The sequence below is a fragment of the Manacus vitellinus genome, unplaced genomic scaffold (assembly GCF_001715985.3).
Source record: "Manacus vitellinus isolate BGI_N305 unplaced genomic scaffold, ASM171598v3 scaffold_9_pilon, whole genome shotgun sequence".
NCBI classification, from domain to species: domain Eukaryota; kingdom Metazoa; phylum Chordata; class Aves; order Passeriformes; family Pipridae; genus Manacus; species Manacus vitellinus.
In genome coordinates this window covers 5,927,186-5,954,500 of record NW_021940917.1, presented here as the reverse complement: position 1 = coordinate 5,954,500, position 27,315 = coordinate 5,927,186, and the positions used below count along the sequence as shown (strand labels likewise).

Genomic DNA, 27,315 nt, shown 5'->3' with positions numbered 1-27,315 from the left:
TGGGTTTCCCATGCAAGAAGAATTTGCAAAAAGGCTGTGTTGCACCCCTCCTTCCCAATGGTTATTCTGTCTCTGAAGGCTCTGGTTTACCCTACCAGAAAGCCTTGGCAACTGAAGCTAAGGTTAAATTGTTATTTAAGTCACATTTCTTGGTGCTTCAATAAAAAGACAGAACAGTACTACCATACTGTGGTACGGAGAGCTTAATCAGACTTAGACTCTATGATGAGCAAATAAAAGTGAGTATGCCATCAGTGCAAGTATGTCTGAAGTATGGGTGCTGCAAATTCAAAGCAGATGTGGACATAATATAAAGGTTCAGAAACAATTTACGACAGAACTGAAATCTACAAAAAACCTCGCATTCTCTGTTGACTGGTCAATGAGATGGTCAAGACACGACCATCAGAAGACAATGCTATGAGTGATATGTAGATTGAATAAACCAGTCAAAGGCACAAAATTTAAATTTTAGGGGAAAAAAACAAAACAAGAAAAGGTTGGAAGATGCAGTTGAAAGAATCTGAAATTGAAAGAATATGCTATATATATAGAAAGGATAATATGGTAGTTGTAACCAGTAAATATACCACAGGGAAAATAATCTACATGACTCCATCCACATATTAACAAATACAGCTTCTCCACGTGTCCTGTCTCACGTTGGACTTCTCTCTGACTTCCTTGGTGAACATCACCACTTTGTAAAATTGGGCAAAAATAACTTACCAAACTAGAGAAATTTGGATTCTTTTTGTTTCCCCCCTCCCCACTAAATTTTATTTTCAATGTTAGGCCTGGCTGCTGGACCTTTTCACTGAAGTCTGTCCGTACTTGCACATTAATGATACTGTTCTTGAGTATCTGCATTGGACCACAGTTATCAAGAGCCTCCTACATCATTAGAGGGCAAATTCATCACAAAACCCACTAATCTTTATTTCCAATACTACAAAAAGACACCAATATATTACGGTAACTTACTCTTGCAGTACATGTCCTCACGATTCCCGCATTTCAAGCTGGATAACTAGTTCAGGTCACATAATTAAACTTGCCTGAATTTGATTAATTTTTTAAAAAAATCCACCTATGAAGCAGGTAAGCACTACTGCATGGCATATAAATACAGTATCATTACAAAACCACAAACTGATTCTTAATCCTGAAGTTATACAACTGCTGCTGTTCAAAACTATTAGCATAAATCACTGCACGACCTTGACTCAGCCCAAATACAGAGAAACATCTGATGGATGGAGATGTGGAGATGGCAGCTTAAATGCTGGTGGCTGCAAGATGTAGACTCTCAATCCTGTGCATGGTCTTTGCTCCTCTGTAATTTCCTCTGGCTTCATGAGTGCTTTTGAAATGTTGCATGAAGAACCTTTTCCACCTCATGAGGTGTGAGAGCTGGATTCCACTCTGGAAAGCTCACTTGGAGATCTGTATGCCTTGACATCTGGAGAAACTAGGAGAAGTTTCACTTGTCTAACTTCTTCATGATTATTTGGGGATATACAGAATATTTTTCAGAAGCCAGCATTACAGGGAAGTTTCTTGGAAAACCAGTTATTCAGAATACAACTGTGATGTAGTGGCTTGCCAGTAAGGATACAAAGAAAAACACCGTAAATGGCCTGTGTTGAAAGTGTCTGCTAAAGCATGTCTGTTATCATCAGTTCATGAGCTGATATGAACCATACTATCACAGTTATGAATGCTGAATTTCTCTAATGATGATGATATTCTGGAAATAAAAAATATGAAACTCAAAAAATGGAGGATGAACTCCCCCAGTGAGATACACATAACTGGAATGACATTTTCTCAGAAGGTTTTATTGGGAAAGTTATCACTGACCTTTTCATTTTCCTAGAATAGACATACCCAGTGGGTTGCAACAGCATAAGAAATAAGATTTTTATCCAACCATTTTAAAACTCTAATTCTACAAAAGCAGACTCCAGCCACATTGCTGCTGTAAAGGCCAGAGATGCACCCCACAAACTGATGTTCTAAGAGAGAAGTTTTAAAAGTTGTGGCAGCTAGTATATTTGTGCTGTCAATTTATGTGAATGCACACAGAGCAGCAATACAACTTACCTCACCAAGGTAGCTCTGCAAAAACTGACTTAAAAATTAGTCTGTTTAGTATGTAACAGAATATGTGTGTCCCCTCCTGCTTTCTTCTTGATGGAGTACATTACTCCAAAGCAGAATATATAAAACACATATCAACAGCCGAACCATCATGTAATATTTTTTGAACATATTAATACTCAAAGCCTGTGAGTTTATTTTAATATCTAAGGGGGTAGAGAGGCATTCTCGTCATGCTGATGCACGCGTTGTTAAAAGGCTGGCACTTAAAGAGAGCATTCAGGTTGTTTTTCTGTTTTTTCATTATGAGAAATATATGGAGGACCCACGTGCAGAATGACGTTTACACCACGTGAAGCAATGCCATTTGGCATGCACAGACAGCTGTAAGAAAGTAACACCCATCAAACAGGTCTAGATACATATGATTAGGAATACCCACCCTAAAAGGGAATCAAAATCCAGTGCACCAGGGCTAACTAAGTCTCTACCGAACACAGAGGTTACTGATTACTAACATAAGCACACCACACTGAGAGATTACCAAATCTAAAGACTCAAACATTGTACTATATGCAGGGCTTTCTTATGCTTTAGACACAATTAGAGTAAATCTTGTGATTGGCTCTGAATTGTAGGATCTGTGATATTCCCTTGTCTTTTGTTTTCGTATCACAGATAAAATTTTCTCCTTTGTGCTTAGTGACTATTCTCAACTCTGTTTTGTTGAATCAGTGCTTCTTACTGCTTTACATAAAATTTGCATTCATTGAGAATGTTAGTTCACTCTGACTGTTATACTGAGCTTTGAATTAATTGCTCTCAATTAATCTGTTCCACTCTTTGATAGCTTATTTATCAGATTGGGAAAGATAGATTTAATGGTGCTTGCTGGAAACAAGTTCTTTAATTGGAAATACCTGAGTGCTTAGCTCACTTTGTGCTCTAGCAATTAAGGACAATTTGGAAAAGCGTTTTTCCCCCTACTATTGTCTTCTTGATTAGATATCCAAAGAAGGGAGACAAAACAAATGACAACACCACCTAGCAATATTGGTTCAAATAAAAGCCCTGCAGCTAAATTACTTACTATGAGAAATGTGAACCATCCCCATCAATTCCAATGCTGTGTTACATTCATTTTGCTGTATCTTTGCCTCCCAAGTAGGTAAATGGCAAAATTTCTTTCAAAATGCATGGCTCTATGCTTGCCTCTATACAATTATCCCTTCCCACAAATAAGCCAAATCAACAGAAGAAATTATTTTTCTTGATTAAGCTCCCACATTTCTCTTGGGATGAAACAAAACAAACAATTAATCTTTCCTTATTTGTTCTCAGAAGAACCTGCATCCCTTAAATGTACGATACCAGGGTACCTGTGGCAGGCAGTCGGCAGCAATTAGGCTTGTGCTGAAAACGAATGGACTAGAGTCAGAATGCCTAATCTGCTGAGAGTTTCTACAGGAGGGCAAGGTTAGACCAGGAAAATTCCCTTGCTGTGGAAATACTGTTAAAAATTACCACCTGACTTCAGCATAATTAACAAGGTTTGGGAATTTATATGAACTGAGTAATTGAAAAGAATTAGCAAGAGATATATACATTAATCTTCACCAGTTACAACATGCCTAATGAAATTAAAGGTTCTACTTCTACTTCATGCTTTGTTTCTGAAAACTTTTTTCATCTAAAGAAGAAGTATATTAGATAAAGACAATGATAATTATTAGAAATTAAAAAGAAGAAACTACATCGCAAACCTCAATTTTTACATCAATACTTCTTGAACATTTTCTTATGTATAATTCACAGTATTTACCATAAGTGACTCTGTGAGTTTTTTATTTTGATGTCCATGTTTTTAAAGTCAACAGAAAAAATCCATGTCAGTTATAAATTTAGGCATTATTTGGTAATGTGTATTTGTTTGTAAATGTACCTTCACAGAAATTCAAGTCTCAGTCAAGAAATTCTACAAAGAGCAGTTTTAGTGTAAAACAAGGTTTTTTATGCTTAACTAAATCCATATTATATTCAGATTACAGACACAATAAGCAGGTGAAAAGAAAAACAAAGACAATCAATGGTGATGTGTGTGGACATAGACAATGTTAGTGAAGATAACAAGATAACAAGATAACAAGCCTTTATTATTCTCCCAGGCTACCCATGAGCACAGGACCTTCTCCCCTTAGTTCACTCAAAAATCCTTCAACATATCTTTCAGAAAGGAGTCATGCAGGATTGCATAAATGCCAAGAAAAGGCAGCATACACACATACACATGGGAATTATGTCTAATGCAGGAGAGTCCAATTTAATGCAGAACCAAAGGAGAAGGCTCACTGACCACCTTTCCACAACCTATCTGAGGAAGACTAGTCACTAGTTGTCTCCTCCTCCACTCACCTGTCTCAGCTACTGACAGAAGCTCTTACTTCTTCCTTAAGCAGCCCTTCTCACAAATAACTTTTCTGTTCCTATGCTCTTTCCTTTCAACATGTCTAAAGCAGAAGGTCAAGAATAACTTATTTCAGTATCTTTCTGGAAAACCCTTGCGATTAGTTCCACAGGCTGTTTTTTTTTCCTTCAGAATGGTCTGTGCTAAATGATACAAACAATGTTAGACAAAGTTATTATGGCACACTACAATCAAGCTTTAATTCAGCTTCCCTATATATAAGGATTTATTTAATGTTGCTTACATATGTAGCCTCATCCTATACTACTCTTTCCCCCCAGAATGAGTTCTTCATCCAAAGCACAGAATGAATGGTTCAGCATATATTCCATATTTTGTTTTCTTACTCTGGCTTCCAAGTGTGGCCTGTGCCTTATGTGCAGATTCAAATCCTGCTGTAAAGATAGAATTCTTCACTTCTTTATGAACTTTTTTTCCCCTGGCCCTCATGTGCAATTTATAATTGTGTAAAGAATATTTATGGTCGATTTTTACTCACACAAAAAGTGTATGCAGAATAACACTATCAAATTGCATAAAGTCACTGATTTGGCAAACCTAGGTCTAAACTACATGCTAATTTAGTGCTGTACACTACTGAACAACCTTAACAAAACACAGTGTGTTACATTACACATGCAATAATAAAATACTCTTTCACTAGAAAATAAATTTTTCCCTTCACTGGTAATTCATTAAGTAATTTTACAGACTAATTTTGAATAAAAAGCCTATAAGATTTAACTTGCCTTGAATGTCCAATTTAAAAAAGCAATAGCCATTCGCACACCAAAATACAAAAATTACCTTATGATAAACAACACAAAATAGGAACTGAAAATGTGTTTGAAATGCTATTGGTTGATTAGAAAGGTGGGAAAAACTTGAGTCTTTCTACCATATTTCAGGTGGTGATAATAAGACTCTGCAGGAATTACAGCTCCCTCCCTCTTTCTTCACTATAATGGACAAAAATTTTTTGACTCCCCTCTGCCTTCCCCAGAGAAGTTCAAACAAATCTATTAAATATCAAGGAAAAAGAAAATTTAATGCCTACACATCAAACGAGGAGCTGCATTCAGGATAAGGAAGTTAATCACTTTTTCCTTCATCATGGCTAAATGAAATAAGTATCTCATACTTTATATGGCTCTAGAAGGAATTATGGCTATTAGAACAGTTGGTCATCAGCAGACAACAACAGTGTGCCAGCACTTGGGTTTTAATATCCCCAGCTCTGCTTTAACAGGCTGTGACTTCCTAGACAAATAATTTCTTTCTCCCTCTTAAAATATCTTGCAGTCATTCTGAGCATATGCAGGTCATGAAAGAGACCATTTCTCACTGTACAGAAATGCACAATTAGTACAGTTCGATGTTCATCTTAACTTGGGCAAAAGTATGTCATACAATATCATCATGACACACAGTATAATGAAAAGAGAACAAGCACTTAGACATGGCTTCTAAACCTGTCATGACTTCCAATGTAAATTCTGCATTTAACTGAGAAAAATTTATTTTGATCAGCTCTAACATGTAAGACTAAAATGAGAGAGAAGTTCATGCAGCGCAGTTCTATCCAGCAAAACCAGACTATTGAAGACAAAGGAAAAAAAAAAAGAACCATAAATCAAAACACAGCAACACTTGAAAAGCAAAAAAAATTAACTCTTAAAACACAAACCAGGCAATTTTCTAAGCATGCTTGAAAAATGCTTCAAATAGTTCTTCAGGAAACATCTCTGCAGACAAACAGTCTTTATAAATGTCTCTCCTTTAAATTATCTATACATTTATTTTGCTTTTCCGTTTTCTTTTGCTTTCTGCTTCTTCTTAACAAATATGCAATCCTGCATGTGTCAGGCACAGTCCTTTAAAATCTACAGACATCTAAACCCAGCTATGTATCTGTACCACTAAAGAAACACGTATGCACAACAGAATCTTAAAAAAGCTGGTAGCAGCATTGATGGATTTAAGTTATTAACCGATCAAAAAAAGATGGATGGTGGTCTGCTTTTCTTAATCTACATCATCATCTAGATCTATTTAAAGATATGTGGTACACTAACAAACTTAGTTAAGGTTTCGATAAAATCAGTAGAATAATCTGCCCTGTTACACTGAGACTGTATCGATCAATAAAATCACTTGTACTAGGAAAGTACTGTTAAGTACTGACAATCCCAGACATTAATATTATTTAACACTCTGCTCACAATCTTTAATGAGGACAAAGAACATTTTGTCTTTTTATACTTATCATATCATTGCTTTTAGAACTCCTTACAGGTACGGTTCAACCTTGATTACTGCAGATTAAATAGAATTAGAGAAGGAAGACACTGAATAATTTTGGATAATAGAGAGAATTTTCAATGTGATTAATAGATGTGGGTGATTCAACAGACTTCCCAGTTAAACATCAGTTAAATCTTATTTCATTGAATCCAACTTTTACTTGCAACTTTGTAATGCTAGACTCTTTCTTCCCAATGTATTCACCTGAATTTAAAATAAAACTGATTTCCCCAAACAGCAATCAGGAAGATAAGGATCTGTTCTGGACTTGATGGGATTTATTTTTTTTTTTCTGCATATAAGCCAATTTGGTCTTAAATTAGTTAGAAATAGATCCCAACAGCGAATGTGCACATAGGACAAAGTGAAAGACTGCCTGTGCAGAAACCTTTGTGGTGCCTAATGAATGACAAAATGAAGTCAAAGTGCTTTCTATCCAGCTCCTGCTCTGAGATATGGGGAATGGTCAAACAGAAGCCTCGTGGGAAAAGCCCACAGGTCAGGCACACACAGAAAAAGGTGAAGAAGAATAAAAATAGGCCCACATTTTGCACAAAAGTTTTATAGCTTAAAATTTCAACCTCTGAATTCAGCCTTTAAGTATATAACCAATTACCTCCCATGAGTAAAGCATTTAGTCTGAAAAGGTATTAGCCTTTACAAGGGGCTTTGCACAGTGGCATCTGACCTGCATATCTCTTCATTATATATATTCAGCTATGTCTTCTCAGCCATACAATTAACTCTTTTTGCCTTTACTGAAACAGAATACTGATACTGTTCATGATACATACAGGGTTTGGTTCTTGAAAACACATTAATGATTAAACAAACCTAATAACAAGCTGAAACACAAATATGTGTCTAACTATTTTAACTGTCTAATTATTTTAAGGATTATATAAGAAAGGTCATAATGGTTCAGACCAAAGATCCATTTAGCACAGTATTCTATATCCCAAAATGGCTACAAATGGATACCAAGGAAGAGTATAAATGAACAAGACTAACATGAGACATCTTTCTTTAAAACCCTAGCAGCCTTGAAAGTCATTTCCAGCTAGGGGACCTTCTATGCTCGATACAAACTCCTCCAAAATTTTGAACCAACTCAAAATTTTGCATTCACAATACCCTTTGGCAAAGATACACAGGTATATGGGAATAACTAAATGCTTGATAAAGAATGCCTTTCTGAGAGTATAAAAGAAGAACAATTGTAATGAATATTAACACTGACAGAACGGATAAATGTGATGAATGTGAACTGCACAGAAACAGAATTTAAAACGCTGAACAATCATTGAATAGTTTTAAGATCATTTTGCCGCTGCATTTTCAAAATTAAATAGTAACCCATTCAATTTATTTTTATTGGCCAAAAGCAAACAAATGTTTCATGAAAGTGCACGTATCACAGAGATCTCAATACTTCTAAACAGCTCCAACAGCACCAGTTCAAAAACTGCTACCTCTACAGACAATACACTTTTTTTCCTTCTTTTATACTGAAAATGGAACATCAAGAACTGTTCCACTTAGAAAGCACTTACAGGTTGCTTCTGATCCTAGAGAGTTACGTCAGCTTCAAAGAAATCAAGATCTCCCTGTCTTTATATGGATCTCCCTGTCTTTATATGAAGTCCTAGTTTTTGTTCTGCCTAGCAGTGCTCAGGATAACTTTTATGTACTACTGTGGGACATTTTTTCCTCCACTTCACAAAGAGAAGAGAATACAGTGAAAAACCATGTACATTTCTTTTCCCCACTTTCTGATCCTACTTCAGACAAGAGAGCTCTGAAGCAGGATTTCAGCCACATTTCCAGAACAGGAGTAACAGGCCATTGAAAGGCAAAGCTCTAGCAAACACACTATGTGGAGTACTTGTAGACTGGCATCAGGAGCCTAGATGTCTCAGACCAGAGACATCTCCAGCCTTCTTGACAATGGACAAGGTTATAAATGGCTGAGTTCACATTCCTTCTTGTCACCTGCAAGGTGATGGAAAACTCTTTTTCTTCACAATTAGATAAAAAACCCTGAGAAACCAAATTAACTGAGTTCCCAGAATGATAGAAAAAAGGGGCAATGAATGACACTCAAAGAAAGCACAAGATTCTTATCCTCAGCTGCAATATGAAATACTGTACTAGCTCCAAAATGCTTTGCAACAAAGCAAAAGCTTTGTTCATACCTATTGTCCAGCCAGAAAAGACTATTTATTTATTTATTTAAACATTATTACAACAAATTCTGTATCAATGCTTACTGAAGTAATTAAAGAAAATCATCATGGCCCATGAAGAAATGACACTCTGGGCCAAATTTTCTGTATGATAGTTTTTCTTCTGCAGACATTAGCTACAGAAATAGCCCATTTGTCTTCATTTTTTTCAGTTGCAGTTGAACCGTTCTCCGAAAAAAGATTAAAAACTTGCAATATAATAATGGGTGCTTTTCTTCTTTATACTTCTGATGAACTTACTCGTAAAGCAACTACACGCTATTCATTACTCCATCCACTGTTTTCCTAACTCCACCCAGCTGGAAACTAAGAAAGTGAAGAAGTATAGGATTGGATTCTAATTTCTTAAGAGTAAAATTGTAACAGATATGGTTTTACTTATGTTTTTCAGGAAGGATTGGTAGTTAAAATATTTTTAAAGAGAATTGCATTTTGAAGAATACTGAAGTATAAGTCAAAGTGCTACTCAGATTTCCAGATTATTTCCTTAAATGGAAAACAAAACTCTAGTCCAGTTTCATAAACGCCATAATTCATTTTTAAGATTTGGATTCCTGAAACTGCTGGAATGCTGAAGTTCATCAAGTCTTCAAGTCTCACAGCCAAGCAGCACTTTAACCGACCTTATCTCCAGGAATCAGGACTGTTCCCTTTGTAAAAAGTTCAAGGATAAATAAAAGGCAAGTATGTTTTCTTGACCTCGGCCAAGAGAGAAATATTAGCTCTACATATTAACTCTGGTTAGAGACATATGTACATACAGACCCTACATACATACAGAGCGCTTCAGAAGGTCTGCAACACACTGTTTTATATTAGAGCCTTGCCAATCACATGAAGAATTTCTCCAGGTCACCCAGACCACATGAAATGAGTTACTATCCTGAAGCTCATCAAAAATGGGCCTCCTTCAAAATCTCTCTCTATAAGCAAATAATTTCAGTGAAGACTAGCAGCAGCCACACAGTCTCATGCTGAGATATGGGTGCCACTTCACAGTGAATTCTGTTAAAGATGCCTGTTATCTTGTTGGACTGATGATATCAGCAAATGATGTGATTTCTTCTGCCCAAGGGGGCTAGAAAATATCTATTCCATTGAACTTTAAAAGGCAGACCTGTCAAAGGGCAAGTCCCTAGGGCAGACACACTGGATGGCAATAACATCCACCATCAGCTTACCGGGACAAGAATATGACCTAACTTCAAATTAGTAGAGAGTAGGTGGCTAAACCAAATTCTTCCCCATTACCAATTCACTGGAAATAAGCTCTGTAAAAACTGCTCTTCCAAGAGTACATCATATAAAATCTATTTGTAACAAATACCGCTTTAATAACCAACTGGATAAGGTCCCTCCAGTGCGGCCCTTTGGAATCCCAACAATATCTTCAATGTCCAAAATAAAAGTACGTGTTTACTTCGTGCATCCACAAGACGACTCACTCAACTTGTACCCAATAATAACTGTGGAAGAGGGAGTTTTTCAAGTGATTTATATCTCCTTTAAATACACTTCCAAAACAAATTTCATTTCTGTAAACAGTCAGTTCAAGATTACACAGTGGATGAAAAAAACTAAACAATCATTGACCATCTGGAAGCTACAATGCTGATTATCAATCTGCCCCACCGTCTCCCATACTTACCTTCGACCTTCTGGTACTTTCAAGCAAATGTATTTCTCCATGCTCACTACTATCAGGAGTCACAGACTTTCAATGCAGGTCCATTTGGCAGCCCTTCTCAAATTATAGGCTCCTTATAAAACCAGCTACTTAAAATCCGTACCTTCTACCTTTCCTCAACACAAAGCTCTTCAGGAAATGCATCAAGAGAAGGTGTTTCTAACCATAAACAAGGATCATCTACGTTCTAATCTTTTTACAATCTAGAACTACTATCAGAGAGATTTTTGTCAGCAATAGCATAATCCAATGATTCATTTTACAAATTTTAAATCAAAACCACCTGTCTTCTCATCTCTGCTGTATGGCAAGCTACAAGCTCAGATATACAAGTAAGCAACTATAAAGTTACCAAGTTGATGGCCACCACAAGGTAACTAGAGCTGGTTTAGTGTTCTTCCACTGTCAGTAACAGGTATTTGGAGGAGACTGAGGGGAGACCTCACTGCAGTCTTCAGTATCTTTGTGAGGGGAAGCAGAGGGGCATCTCTTCACTCGTGACCAGTGAGAAGACTTGAGAAAATGTTATGAAGCTCAGGCAGGACAGGTTTAGGTTGGATATCAGAAAAAAGTTTTTCACCCAAAGGGTGGCTGGGTGCTGGAACGAGCCCCAGAGAAGTAGATACAGAACCAAGCCTGACAAGAGTTCAAGAAACATTTGGACAATGCTTTAAGGTAAATGGTGTGACTCTTGGGGTGTCCCACGCTGGGCTCAGAGCTGGACTCGATGATTCTTGTGGGTCCCTTCCAACTCAGGATATTCTATGATTCTATGATTTTCTTATTTAGCAAAGACTAAATCAGGTCAACTTAAGTTCTGTGTGCTGTAGTTTAAGATCATGCACAGACACATTTACCATGCTCAGAAGAGGAGCAATAGCCTATTCTTTCATACTAATTTGCTTGAATGTTTGGGGCCACATTCTGTCATTCACTTATCTTTGCATCTGTTTCCTCATTAATAAATTAAACATAATCCTTCTTTCCTTTTGTCAGTCAGTTGATTGTTCTCAGTATTCACAAGGGTACTGTATATATTATTATACATGCAGTTGAAATACTATGCATATTAGTGCTTCTAGTCAATTGCTTCACAGTATTAAAAACAAAAGTTGTAAATTCCAGTCAAACTTGCAAAATATGGAAGTCACATAAAATAGTACAGATAAATCATTCTTTCACAATTCCATGAAAATTGGTCTACTACAACAAAAAAAAATCCCCAGTCAATTTTTTAAAAACGTAAGTAATAAGCAATCTGATGAATATTAGTTGGTAGTGGATACTAATAAATTTAGGAAAATTACTCTTTGTAACTTACAATTTAATAATATTTTTTTTTTTCATAATTAATAATTTTTTTCATAATTTCTTCAGAAAGATATAATGAAATGTTTCTGAGCTCCTGTCCATCCACCACGAGAAACAAACAACCTATGCTGAAAGGATTTAAAAGGGCGGTTTCATCATGAAAAGGTCACAAAGTAACAAGGTCCTGGCAACTGCAGCACCTTCTGGCTTAGGCAGGGGAATGTCTTGCTTTCTTTATTATTTGATAGAGACTGATTATACTATTCTCATTTCATATAATAAGTTTTATCTGCACTTAACTACTGAAGACTACTTAATTAAAAATATATTAGGAACTCAACACAATAAGACTATGTCAGGTACAGGTCTGTAATTGACAGCTATCTGCATGGCATTTTACCTCTTTCCTGTACAGGTTTTCAGGATGCAAAGTGGAACAGAAAGAAAAAACATATTGCATAACACAAATTCTCTGAATGCAACATTTGTGTAATTGCTCAATCTTTGCATTAGGTTCTGACTGGTTTTATAAAAACAGTTAATGACTGCCATGGCTTCGTAAGAGTTTACCAGCTGCACAAATGGCTGGCTACTAGTACCACCACTGACTAGTGACACTAGTAGCCAAGCTGCTCTTACAGAATAACTCTCAATAGTACCACCTGAAAGGATGTTTGTACAATTTTACAGACATGGTGTTAAATTAAAAACAGACCATGTCTTCTGAAATTGTAGCATGTTCCTACACTGCGTCTTGGAAACTGCTTGGCAGTATTAAAAAAAGTCTGATAACTGAAGTACCTTAAAATGAACTTTTCATTGTCTAAAACAAGGCTCTAATTATTTTAAAAATTAAAATTTCACTGATGATTAGTTCTGCTTTCTGCTAGCAGACACAGAAATTAACGACTTACAAAAATATTATGACTTTTCTTCTTGTTTTATTTAGTATGCACATTAGTACCGATATAACTTAGAGGCTTGTTATGTTTAAAATGGATGGTGTCCAGCAGTCCCTTCCAACCTAAAGCACTGCATATTCCTATGACAGCCAGCGGTGATAGAAGAGAGGACGAGTTAATTAAATGTACAAGACGGCACAAGAACGAGAGTTGACTAACTCTTCCAGTAGGGGGGGATGTTCTTTTACAGTTTATCAGCAATTAAAAAGTGATAACCAAATTACATCTGCATCTTTTTAACAAAATCAACTGCATAAGACAAATTGGTACATGTGCCTTGGTGGCAATTATCTCCAAAAGAAAGTTGCATGAAAATCGGAAAAAAAAAAAAAATTCACTGCAAATGGCTGATGTGAGTAAAAATACAATATTGTCACTCTTGTCTTCCTCCCAAAATAATTATGTTTTGATCTAGGTAATTTCTGTGATCCCCTTCAATAAAACAGCACCTACATTAGTACAGCTGAAGGTGCAGTGAACTGGGAACATGTTTAGACTAACATCTTCATCTGGTTTTGTCACCAGAAAAACAGCTGTGAATCTACACCACTGGACATTTTTTAAAGCAATTATAGTGACAATAAAAATTCTGCTTATTAAAAATGGATGGGATTCATTACTGATATATTTAGATATCTGTATAACTGAGTCATTCCTGAAGACTCCTTTTATTGTCTTTATCAAAATCAGAACTCATCTAGGTAGAATCTAAGACTTAAAATATAAATTTCCAAATCGAGTTTAATATGGCATGAGAGGTGCCTATTTCAACTAGATGAACAATTCATGTACAGGCATGTACAGCAGAGGGATATGAATTTGATGAGGTGATTCTTCCCTAGTCTGTCTAAACAGAGGTGAGCTAAAGCCTCCTTGTACCTCTTCTGCAACACTTTTGATCAGAACGACTTTGAAAAGAATAACATTATTTTTCCCATTTTAGGCAGAGGAAAATGAAGTACTAGTAGGTTCACCAAAGTCAGTCAGCAGCTTCCACAAGAATTACAAAAAAACTGCAAAACAGTCTGGTTTTCTAGCTGCTAGCCTAGCTAAGTGAACAGAAATCTTTCCTGCTGGCTAAGTATCCAGGTCATTTCCCACCTCTAAAACTGCCCATCAGTAAAGCACCACATTTCACACCTTCTGATGCTTTGGATGCTAGCACTCTGAAAACAGATGCCACTTTTACTTTAATAGAGCCGTGAGGAGACTCACTTGCAAGTACAACTCCAAGCCTTGTCGTCTCTGCTCCAGGACCTTAGGGACCCAGTTTCTCACATGCTTTGAAGGGATCTCTGGAGTTCTTATGAACTTCTTGAGCTGCAAACAAAAAGAAACACAGACAGAAACAAATTATAATAGTGTCTCTTTCAATTAAGCATGTTTATGTTAGAGATGAGGCAGTACAGGTGAAATAACCACGCATAAAGGACAAGAGCATGGAAATGAAGTTACTATCAGTTCTCTGAAGTAACAGCAGACATCATACCTACAGAGTGCAGTTAAAAATCTCCACGTCTAGTTGCCCTGGACAGCCAAGAGGAACCTACTAAAAATTTTTTGTGACTGACAGCCTGAAAACAAAATAGCAACAACTACATGAGAAAACTAGAAATTTGAATTCCCCATTAGCCAACCTGGGATAATACCTCACAACAGCACTGCAACATACCCAGACACTACCTTGCTAAGTGCAGTGATAACACACCATGACAACTTCTATCTCTAGACTTAGGCAACTATGACCAGGTGTGAGAAGTACAGGCGACAGAGCTAACCATTTCTGTGGAGAGCTGGTAATCAAGTGAGCAAAATATCTGTGCTCTCAAATTGCACTAACAGATTGACAGCCTGTGTTTAATATCCTATACAGAGAAACAGCAAGATTGCCACTGTATATATTTCAAAGAGAGTTCCATAACTATTCCTCTAAAGAAAACCACAGGAAAGTTTTTACATATATATATATATATATGAGTGTATATAGACGGACACAAACATACAACCCAATAACACTAAAAATCCTCCTGCTGGAGCAACACATTTTTTCAAAACCAAAAAATACTAATGCTTTCCTTAAAACTACAGAGCAAAAGTAAACACTGAAATAGCCTCCATAACATTTTAATAGATGGTGGCACTAGACATTCTTTCTGTTGGATATTGCCTCTGAGTAAATCTGAGGCAAAGAATGCAAGGAAAGAAACTCAAAATTGACTTTGACATGCATACCCATGGGAGACTAAGAATTTACATTTCATCTTTGAGCTTGCTGAGATGTCACTACAGGAAAAAGCAGTGGCAACACATCAACGTCTCCACAATCACAAGTGTTGAAGCTGCAGCAGGGGAACTTCAATTGCTCTGGAAACATTTTGCAACTTCCTTAATTCTTAACAGTGTTAAATTACAATTAAAAGTGAAGTGAGAAAAACAACACTCCGAAACAAAACTCCAAATCCATGTACTTCAACTGACTGATCCTAAAGACAGAATATAACCACATCTAAATTTTCCCTCTAAATTGATTGAGGATCTTGAAGAAACTATGGTCGCTGCTGTTGCAAACTGTGACAGCACGTGCAGATGAGGAACAAGTGAAGAGAATGTTCCAGATAAGTGGAGACAAATCTGATACTACACAAGGATTCACCAAGACCTAGATGCTTACAAGATAAACACTCTGTGGCTGGTAACTCAGCTGATGATTAACAATCCTTTCGTGCTGTGTGGCCCTGTTTTATGTAAAACATCCAAAAAACAATTACTTAATGTGCAAGCATAGGTACTATGTGTAGGTACAAAGCCCATATAGATGTATAAAGAATACATTAAAAGCCCACTTTCTTATGCTTACAGTAATCCAATAATATATATTGCTGCAAATTATTATTACAATGTCAAGAAATATTAACCAAAACAACACCTGCATTAGCTGTATTGTTTCACACTTGTCTCTACACAATAAATATTTATCTGAGGACAAATATTGCCTATAATATCTTCCTGTCCATAACACTGTTCATAATGCCTGTCAACATCCTGTAGTTGCTATTTCCTGAAAGACTAAAAGATGGCTTAAATTATCCAGTGAAGAATTATTTGTCCAACTGTGAAAAGTTAATATGATTTAGAGTGTATACTAATTAATCTAAAATTATAAACAAATTGCAAAACAAGATGTATATAGCTTCAGATCATTGCATATTTCACTGCAGTAGTTGTAACACTGTCACCTAGCGTTATTGTAGCTAAAAAACCCTACCAATACTTAAAAATGTATAAGAAAAGAAGTATTAAAAGATATTTGGGGATAAAGATGGACAAATGTTTGTATTTTCCACTGTTATACACCTAGAAAGAATTTAATTCTTTCTAAAAATCCTCTCCACATGAGAATAATAGCATTTTCATTCAAACTTAAATATAATACTGTAATGTGAATGGTGCATAATCTGAAAGGCAAGGTTTGTTGCTCATAATCAGAGTGAAGTACAATGGCCTATGAAAACTAGTTCAAAGACGCCAACAGCCATGAATGGTTTCTGTCAAGGGAATAATTTGTATTCCTGGTGTAGCATGGTAGTCTTCAAAAGGTTTTAAACCTTTTCCACTACAGCCAGATTGCATAGGAAGTGGGGCTTTACTTTTTTACACAACTAGAACCTATGAAAGGTTGAACCCAGGAAGGAGGCAAATCCAGACATATTCTTGGAAATGGTTTTGTTTAAAAAAAATAAATTAAGAAAAACCACCAAACCACAGATTGGCATTCTGATGAATTATATGAGCAGTGGAGTCCTCCATAGAATGCCAATGAGGCATGTTCTTCTCCAGTGAAAGGCACAATCTCCCCATCAGCCTCTAAGGCCATTTTCTACCACAGTTGTTCTCTACAGAAGCTTTGTTTCTCCTGCTCACTACAGATATCTCCAACACTAAGGGCACCTTGAATATGCATTAAGTCTGAAGAGCCCTTTCCAGTTGCCATGTTCTTACAGCAATTTAGAAGGAAACTTACATTTTAAATTAAAGGGGAAGAGAGGAACAAAAAGATAAATACCGTATTGGCATGCTGAAAGCAAACTGATGCAAATGCTTTCTCCAGGATTTCTGTAATACTGAAAGCACTAAGCAAGGTTCAGAGTATGAGCTGTTCAATCACACTTAATGAAATTTTACTACAACTTCAAAATGTAAAACTTAAGAAAAAAGTATATTGTTGCCAAAATATGCTGGACGCTTTGCATTTGTACAGGGAACAAATAAGAAAGTCTCCACCTGTTTGCAGAGTAATATGAACAGACAGCAAGTGGATGAAAAGATGAAACAAATTGAAGAGTGGTGTAAAGTGCCTGGTTACAATACCCGTTTTTCAGGTTTGTTTTGCTGCTATTTCTGCAGAGAGAGAAAGGGAGCATCATTTATGTTTTTTCTGGTATTCTAAGGAGAAGTCTCTGCAAGGGAAGTTACTCCAGAGGAAGTGGTGTACAACAAAGACAAATCTGAAAGCAAGATTGCAGCCATTCATGACTGTTATGTGGAGTAATTTTGTAACTCCAGAAATTACAGTGAAGTTGGACAACGACTGTCCCATCTGACTGGACAACTGGGAGGAGGCCAGTTATGTGATGCCATGCCTCCACCACTTCTGCTCCCTGTCCATCCTGCAGTGGGCTGAGAACAAGCCCAAGCGCCCCCTCCGCAACATGAGGATATTATCATTCCTGCAATTGGTGCAGGTGGATGATGACTATGTGGAGTATGTCATCACACCATCTATGACACAACCAGAAGTCATCTGCCAGGCAGGAGCAGCTCCAAGATATCCAACTGCCCAGAATCTCCATCATCCTGGAGTACCGCAAAGATGAGCTGCAGAGGGAGTGCCCAGGTGTCCTGGGGGGGGTCATCCAGCCCCTGAGCCAGATGAACCACGCAATGTTCCTCCAGACACTGCAGCCCTGGATCCATCAGGAGATGGAGATGTTTGGCACCAGCATTGGAGGCAGTCATGGTGGAGGATACCATTCCAACCAATCACAGGATGGATGCCGAGCTGCTGGGCAGGACACTGGGGCTGTCCCTCTAAAACTGCACAGTGACATTCATCAGGAGTGTGCACGTGTCACTGTGCAACACAGCAGCAGAAAGGCCCCCTTCCCTGCTGCTGTTGGTGGGGTCCTGGCAGCCACCCTTGGGCTCCCATTGCCATCACTGCAGAGGAAGAAGAGGCCCAGGAGGAGCCAGATGAGGCTGTGTCCAGGCCCTCCACTTCCAGATGGAGCAGTAAATGCTCCCCTGAGGGGCCACAGCAAACCCTGAAGAGAAGGGAATGAGAGCCCCAAGCCCTCTCCAGCAAACAAGAGGCCAGCACCAGGTTGGTGATGTTGGAATGCCTTGGGACATGGCTAAATGAGCACTGGGCCATCAGCTGGGGCAAGTGCCAGCCCTCAAAGCTCCCAGCCCTAACTATCCAACTATCCAAACAAATTAAATGCACAGAAACTACAGGAAAAGTCTAAATGTTACTAACAGTGCAGGTGGCATTGCTATCTTCACCCTTTTTTCCTGGAAGGATGGGTTGTTAATGCTGATGGGTCCTTCTGCTTGCACCAGGTACTGTTCTGTTGTTCCCCTAAAGGCAAATACTGCCCAGTTCCAGGCCTGCATCTCTGCAGGTGGTTCTGGGACAGGATTTCCACACGGGGTCTCCAGGGCCAGCTCGTGCCCCCCTGCTCATCACCTCAGGCATGGCCTCCTCTTTACCACACCCTCTGCCCCATGTCCCTGGGCTCCGCTCTCCTACCAGCCTGCACTGTCCAGTGCACCCTCGCTATGGTGGTGCCCAAAAAACCCCTACTGCCTGGAGTCAAAATTTGGTGCTGCTCTCTACATCACCCCCCAGGATCGCATCTTCTTAAGGCTGGATTCCCAAGAAGGGGAACTGCGAAGTCCTACCCCTGGGAAGGGACAACTACACATGCAGCAGCTACCCAGATGGTGAGCAGCCTGGGAAAGGTGGCAAGGCTGCTGCCCTCAATCACAGGTTTTCTTCCTCCTCTTCCAGATCCAGCCTTGGTGCTTGCATTTCTTCTCCTCTGCTTGTAAAGGATCCATCTTCGGCATGTGCTTGGCAGGTGGATGCCAAGTGGCTGACGACACTGGGCTTGCTTAGTTTGGAGTAAAGGATGCTGAGGGGTGACCTCATTGCTCTACAGCTTCCTGAGGAGGGGAAGTGGAGAGGAAAGTGCTGAGCGTTTCTCCTTGAGATCCAGTGACAGAACATTTGGGAATGGCTCAAAGCTGTGTCAGAAAGGTACAGACTGGACATCAGGAAGAATTTGTTTACCAAGAGAACGTTCAAACACTGGAACAGGCTTCCTCAAGGGGAGGTCAATGCCTCAAGCCTGTCAGAGTTTAAGGGACATTTGAACAATGCCCTTAATAACATGCTTTAACTTCTGGTCAGCCGTGGACTGCATAGGCAGTTGGACTAGACAATCACTGTAGGTCTTTTCTAATTGACAGTATTCTATATTTCTAATTCTAAACTACATTGCATTATACAATACTATACTATTCTAACAATAAGAGACGGTATCCTTGGGTAAGGATAAGGACATAAATCCTGATTTTTCCCTCATAATGTTTCCTAACCTATTTTGTTGCATAAATTCTATTCATCTGCTTTACTTTCAATTGCAGGATTACTCTCACCTGTAAAATAAAATACACATATATTGCAAGGCTTGGTGGTGAGTGAGTGAGTTATACTACCGATTCTGACACTGTTGCTCATGTTTTCATATTCAATGTCAACATGAGGGAGAAAATATCTGAGACAGATCTGAATTAAAACAATAAACATGGAATTGAGTATTAAAAAGTGGTAGAGGATACCACTACTGGGGCAAGAAGCACTAGTACGTCCCAATTAAATTGCAGTAAAGCAAAATGTTTTCTTGTCTTTGGACTTTTGATGGCCAACACACAGACGGGTCAATAGTTGCCTTTTCTTCAGCCAAGTTTGCTTGTATCTATACATCTTACAAGGCTGTCAAAATCATCCACTCTGGCACCAGGATAATGTTTCTTCCCTGAAAGAGATGATTCCTCTGAGATAATTCAGGATCACCAGCAAACATGCTGGTGTGTATAAGCTCCTCTGACATTGCACTGGCAGAAGGTGTAAATACATGTGCCTGTCTTTGTTGTTTGCAGAGGAAGTTTTTCTGTACTGAAGACTAACAGAATCACTCAGAGCAGTTGTGTCTGACCACACTGCACTGCCACTGAGACCTACGCACCAAGAGATGTTTAGTTCACCCAGATCCCAGGAATGAAGGACTGAAGCTCTTTATTGCAGCCCCACTGCTGTTAACAGGCTGCAATGGTCTTGAAGAATTCTCCTTCACAATAGTTGGCCTCCATAAGGCAGGAAAACTGCAAAACTTGCCTTTCAGCAGCATTCAGTTCAGCTTGGAGAGAAGAAATCATACTTTTCCTTTAACAGTGATCAAAACATTTAAAGAACAATTTTTGGATAACTAGCCTCAAAAGTACTGAGTTCCCATCTATATTTACTAAGATGATTCAGTAGAAGGCTTATCAGACATTTTATATTATAATAATTGTATGAAGTGCAGCAGAGTGAGATGTTTACTCAGTCTTTATCATGTCTAGTTTCTTCGTATACACAACTTGTTTCCTCAGCTCAACATATGGTAAGCTAGCAACACAATTTATAGAACTAACAAATAATTGGATTTAAAAACCCACTGCATTTATTTGCTATTGGAATGTGCCTTATTTTGTGACTTTACAAGAAGACAAAAGCATACTACAGACAGCATTTTAGCAATGTAGCATGTAAACAATAACCAGAAAGGAGAATTAGTTATATGTGAGAAGTCATCACCCCTTTCTACAAAACACAAAAAACTGAGTTAGTTAGGAATTAATTTCTAGAGACATGAATCACAAGATGTATTTAAGATAAACCATGTATAACAACAATTACAAGAGAGAGGAAAATGTCACAACTGAGGCAAAATAAAGATACATCTTATCAAGAAAATGATAAATACCTTTTTATGAAGAGCATGGAATTCACTATACCTCTTCTCCACAAAATGTTTCCTTCCACTCATCAACACTTCTATTTTAAAGACCTGAAAATTTTAAATAATAAAAAAGAGATTAATGTTACTTGCACAAACAGTTCTGTGACATGGCTGTGATGGCACATTTTACCACAGTCATTCTAGTAAGTGGTCCCAAAAAACCCAAAGTGTCTCATGAGATGCAGAAGTACAACAGTGATTAATGTAAGTACAGATCAATCTTCTATTAATAAGTTTGTTCAACAAACATACAAACAGACAGCTTAAGCCTGGACTGTATATTGTACACTACAAACTAAGCATTAAAGCACTTCCTTTCAGAAATATTCAATACACTTTGAAGTAATTAAAAAAAAAAGAATGGTAGGAACAGAAAAAAACAGAAAAAAAAAGTCATCTTCTGCACAGTCTTCTTTTCTTTAAATCTTTTGCTCTTCTTACAACACAGCATACTAACACACTCATGCTTGTTCAGCAAGAACTGGATAATACATGCATTATGTTATGCATGCAGAAGGAGAAATAAATGCAAACACTAGGTTAATTTCCTCCTAAACGACAAATTCATCTATAGTCTCAAGTGGGCTTGTGCCACTATGTACACCATAGGAAAAAACAAAACAAAAGGCAAACATGGCAAATGCTTATTTTCTTTGTATGATACATGTGACAGGTTTTGTTGCTGCCTCTGGAAGGTTGAAAGGCCAGGAAAAGCAGCTCTCTGGACCCACTAATTAGTAGCCACTAACGTGACATTTTTTGAATTCTCAGGTCACCGTGTCAGTTCTGAGGGCAAGTGATGAGAAATTTTGAGGTTCTCAAGAACACACAGTCTATTAAATGAAGACAAAATCAGCAGAGAAGTATTACAGAAAAGGTGCCTGGTCTACTTAGGAGTTCTTTGTTTTCCGTTTCACTCAAAAAAATGCTGGAAATAATTATTTCCAGGACAATGAGAAACAATGCTCAGCACAGATGATCACATCAAGACCCCAAACTTATGCCAAATAAAAAGTTCTTTGAAATAAATTTGCAAACAGTGTTTATGCTTGAATGCAGAAAAAAAGGGTTTTCTGTCACAATATGCCCAGGCTAGCACTGATCAGAGCAAATATACAGAAACTATACTGTATAAAAACTTCTATTGTCCACTAGAACCTGCCTTTCAAACAGGTTAAAATGCTATGGTTTCCACTGGCTAGCCAAACCACATTAAAAACAGACAGCATTTTATTTAATCCAGACTGAAATGCTTCTACTTTTGTTTGAATGCAGTATGGATAGGACTGCAGTCATTTCACACCAATGTTTACATTTCCAAAATTAGTTTGGATCACTGTAATAACCTGTGCTACATTCTACCTCTTTGAATAGGACTGTTTCTGTGTCCTAATCACTGCAAGCAGACGACCTTATTTGAGTGCTTTGACTTCTTTTGTCCCTCCTATCTATTTGGAGTACCCTGGAAGAACAGCCAGGGACTATTAAACAATTTTCCTCTACACATGAAAAAACTTCCAAGGCACCCTCAGGAATATGTTGTAAGTTCAGAGTTGTAAAGAGAATCATATGCAAGAGAAAATCAATGTAGGCTTTTTTTCTGTTGAGACTTAATAACCTAATTATATGAGAGGAAAACATTATTTACATCTCATATTCTACACTCTGTAGGACAGAAATAGTTCTGCAAGGAACAAAATGCTTTGGATTGCACAGGAAAGCCACTGCATTGAAGGAATTTCAAGGAAGACTTTTTGGGAATAATAACAAGAAAATATAAAACTAGTTAAGTTAGAAGTGACCATGAGTCTCTAGCTAAGATGTGCAACAGTTTTGAATTTCCTTGATATTAAATCTCCAGGAACTACAAGCAACTCATAACACCCAGTTACACCTCAGTCAGCTAAGAGCCACTGATCACTCTAAGTTCAGCATCTCTGCTGCAGGGTTTGCCAAGCAATTTGGAGAGTCTAAGGGGCTCCTGCCTCAGCTATAAGCACTCCCTTGACACTATTTCATATAACAATATAGTTTTGTGTAAAAGACAGAAAGATACATTAGGTTTTGAGAGAGATAGGATCTCTTCATGGATTCAAAATAGCTATAGGCAAATCTCACACAAATTTAACTGAGCAACTACAGGCCCTGACAGAAAAACAATGTAAGGAAACTGGTGAACATAGATGAAAGTGCCAAAATAAAGACGGAAGAACTATAGGGGGAAAAATGCAACACTGCTCGGAAATTACTTTTCTTGTAAAAATGTTAATGTTCTATGAACAGATAACTCTGAAAAGATAGATGACTTACTATAAGTGACAGATAGTTCAATGAAAAATGCAAGAATTAATCTCTGAGTAAGACAAGCAAAATACTTTTCCCATAGTCATTGAAATACCACAAATTACACTGCACTGAAAGATTTGGAGTTCATCCTGACTGGGACACAAGGGACAACAGATATGAAGACACCACCTAGAAAACTCTACAAGTACTCTGCAACTAGAAACGTCTCACTGTTCTTGGTTGCTGCCACAATAGTTATCAACGATGTCTGCACATAGCCAGAAGATAATTATCCATTAAAAGCATTCTTCCAACAGACTTTAACCCATATAAATGATATATGGGGCAAAAATCTCTGGATTGGATATCAGTGAATAATGCTGATCTTTCGCCTAGCAGAACTGCAGATCTGCCACTGCAACTCATAACCATCAAATCTGTGAAGGAAACTTCAAAAAGAATTCCTAAGGTTCTTGTTAATAAAACAATAAAAACTTTCAGGTCCAGCTACAAAACAGATTTACATGTAATTTTTTTCCCTTTCCACTATGTTCCAATTATATGGATTATTTTCAGATCCTGGAAACCATTTTCTTGATTTCTTATTTTTTAATTTCTTATTTTGCCATTTTCCTGAACTTATCTGGTCCTTAGCAAACCTCTAATTTTCAAGAAGAATACACACATTTATTTTCCTGCTGCAGAAACTGGGCAGTAGTACACGGTAACAGAACTGAATTACGTACGGGCAAACAATTGGTACTGTATCACTGTGAATTTTGAAGGCAGAAAGCACAAACGAAGAAAACAGGAATCAGTATGATGTACAAGAACTGCCCATGGTGCTCGGTGGTGATGTAAGTGCACATCAAGAACTGTGTGGTAACACTGACACTGCCCCCCTTCAGTTCTTACCTGTGTCACATGCGTACACTGGATACAAAAGGACATCTTTTATCTGATAATCTGATGCAAAAATATGCAGCTTCAGTAACTTAGTCTCAAAAAACCTAAGAGCGATCAGTTTAACAAAAAAAACAGACAAGAATGACAAACATGTCCATGAGTAGGGACAAAAACTAATGAGATTAGTAATATCTTAGCTTGGCTTTCTATTACATAAGAAATACACAGATGACTTATATTTACTTATGGAAATTACATTAACTACATAATTTATAATTACGGTAAGTTAATACTATCTTATTGTGTATATTTACATATGCAAAAATGAATTGCAAAACTTCTGAAAAATTATAGTTGAGAAAGAGATTTGGGGCAGCCTTGTTTAGAATGAGGAGATACAAAAAAACCGAAGTAGAAAAAGGGAAATTTACAAAAACGAGATACATTTGTCTAACCAGGAAAGAAAATCCCACAAAATTCTAGTGTTGTGCTTTTATCTCTCAAGACCAAGCTTACTGACCCTAATTCTATTTAATATATTACTTACAGAAATTGTTGTCTACTCTCCTGTATGGTTTCAAATCATGGGTCATCTACCGCCACCACCTGCATCTCCTAGAACGCTTCCATCAACGCTGCCTCTGTACAGTCTTAAACATCCACTGGTCAGATGTTGTGACCAATACATCTGTTCTAGAACAAGCAGCAGTTACAAGTATTGAGGCCATGTTGCTGAGAACACAGCTGTGTTGGGCAGGGCACGTCTCCAGGATGAAGGACCACCGCCTCCCTAAGATCTTGCTTTATGGTGAACTTGCCACCGGCTGCCACAAGAGAGGAGCCCCGAAGAGAAGATACAAGGACTCCCTGAAACAACATCTCAGCCTTGGCCATATTGATCAACATAACTGGTCTACTCTGACCTCCAATCGGGAGGCCTGGAGACACACCATCTATAACGCAGCTGTCTCCTTTGAGAACACACACAGGATCACTCTTGAGGAGAAAAGGCAACGCAGAAAGAACCGTGTCTTGCAGAAGATACCATTTAAGGAGTCTTTCTGCTGTGCCTTTTGCAATCAGATATGTCTGTCTCGTATTGGCCTCATAAGTCACCAACGTGCCTGTAACAAATGTGGATAGAGCCTTCCCAAATCTTTGTTCGTGAAGCCCAGCCATGACTGACTGACTGACTGATGACTGACAGAAATAAATACATCCCTTCAGATGCTTCACTATACTTGACAGACCTTTGTTTGAGGAACAGGCTAATGCATTCAAAGTGTTGAGAAAACTCAACCTTAAACCTTTGTCATGGCCGTACGGAAGGAATTTCAGAGCAAATGAAATGACAGCTACGGTCCATGAAACACTAATAGGATTTCCACGTGTTTAGTGTCTCATTATTGTTCAGACAATTGTACATTTTCTCAGTTGTGCTACAACTACTACTAGAACAAGACTACAGAAAATAGCAGAGATCAAACGACGACTTTAAGCCTATTTCCATACTACTGTTCCAGGGGAAAATAATATTCCATACAATCAGTAAGAGCATGTGGGTGATGGTGGTAACCAGAGCTGCATGTAGCTGCAGCAGCAATTTGGCATCTTAGGGGCGTAAGTGCCTCATGGCAACGATCCATACTCCTGAATGCCCTCCACAGCAGAGGTGGAGACGAGGACAGTATTCAGAGCCAACTCAAACTTCAGAGCAGCCTTGATAAAACTGAATCTCACTATCCCCCAGATGAAAACAAACTCACTTATTCTGACTTCATCTTTTGGAAAGCAGGGTAGCAAAACTCAGATCTGCAGCAGGCACAGGGCAGTTCAAGGGCACAGAGGCTGGCTGACATGAGTCACAGAGGCAAGGCAAGGGAAATCTCCCTTCTGCTCTCCAACCATATTGCCCCCAGTTCTAGTTCTCCTTTGTCTAACACCCAGTGTTTACTTTGGGTTATTCCCACCATGTCCAGTAGTTGAGACTTAAGACCATCTGTTTCCTAAGCAGGTTGCTTAAAGTCATATCTTGTGCCTTCTCTTGCTCTTCCCCTCCTACACAAGGAGTCCTAACACGAGCTGCTGCACGGTCTGCCTGTAACGAAAGGGCCCCCTTTCTGCTGCAGAACTGGGAAACGAGTTGGGCCACAGTGAAGAAGGAAGCAGTATTACCCTGAAGAGACCAGTTTGCTCCGCTTGGTTTTGCTGGGGTCTTAAGAAGACATGAAAGTGTCTGTAAGAGGCAGTAAAGGAAAAGAAGAGAATGTCTGAGAGGAATGAGAGTGCTGGGAGGCTGGATGAAGTCAGCTCAAAGGTTAGGTTAGACCCATAAACAGCTCCTTACGTCCAGCCCAAGCACCGTCATGTCTGTTACATGAAATCAGACTGTTTCACTTAGCCCAAGTACAATGTAATAAGCTACAGCAAAAGGACAAAAGTACAGATTTTTACTGACTATGGAAATCAAAGCTTGACATTATGGAATTATGACATTGCTTTCTCCAGAGTCTGTGAAGGAAAAAGACCACGACAGAAAAGTGAAATATTCACTACAGGATTTCCAGAGAGTATTCCCAACAGCTCCGGCCTGTGTGAAGCAGTTACCTGACCCATCCTGGCCCAGAAAAGCAGCCTCATTGTTTTTATAAGACACAAAAATAGATTTTCTACAGTAACATAAGTCCATTCAGAGGACAAGTATGTCATTTCACTGACGACTTCTGTTAAATCTCATGTTACTACAATTTAACTTGGGTTTTCATTGATTAAAAGAAAAAAAGAAAAAGTGTACATAAGAACAATCACAAGCACGTGTTCTTACATGTTTTTATAAACGTGGCTTCTAATTCAAATGCCTCCTTACAAATTTATGCAACCCTCAGCCATTTATTTACTGAAAGAGTTTTCTCTTCCCTAA

General features: G+C 38.2%; 1 protein-coding gene across 1 annotated transcript in view; it reads right to left on the bottom strand.

Annotated features, from left to right (window-relative positions):
* Positions 1-26,763, bottom strand: part of SNX24 (sorting nexin 24) — a 48,596-nt gene extending 21,833 nt beyond the window's left edge. Inside the window, exons 1-3 of the mRNA XM_029965444.1 lie at positions 26,743-26,763; positions 21,168-21,251; positions 14,293-14,397 (exon numbers count right to left, since the gene is read on the bottom strand). Coding sequence (XP_029821304.1) covers positions 14,293-14,397; positions 21,168-21,251; positions 26,743-26,763 — 210 coding nt within the window. The remainder of the gene's footprint in view (positions 1-14,292; positions 14,398-21,167; positions 21,252-26,742) is intronic.
* Between the last annotated feature and the right edge of the window lie 552 nt (positions 26,764-27,315).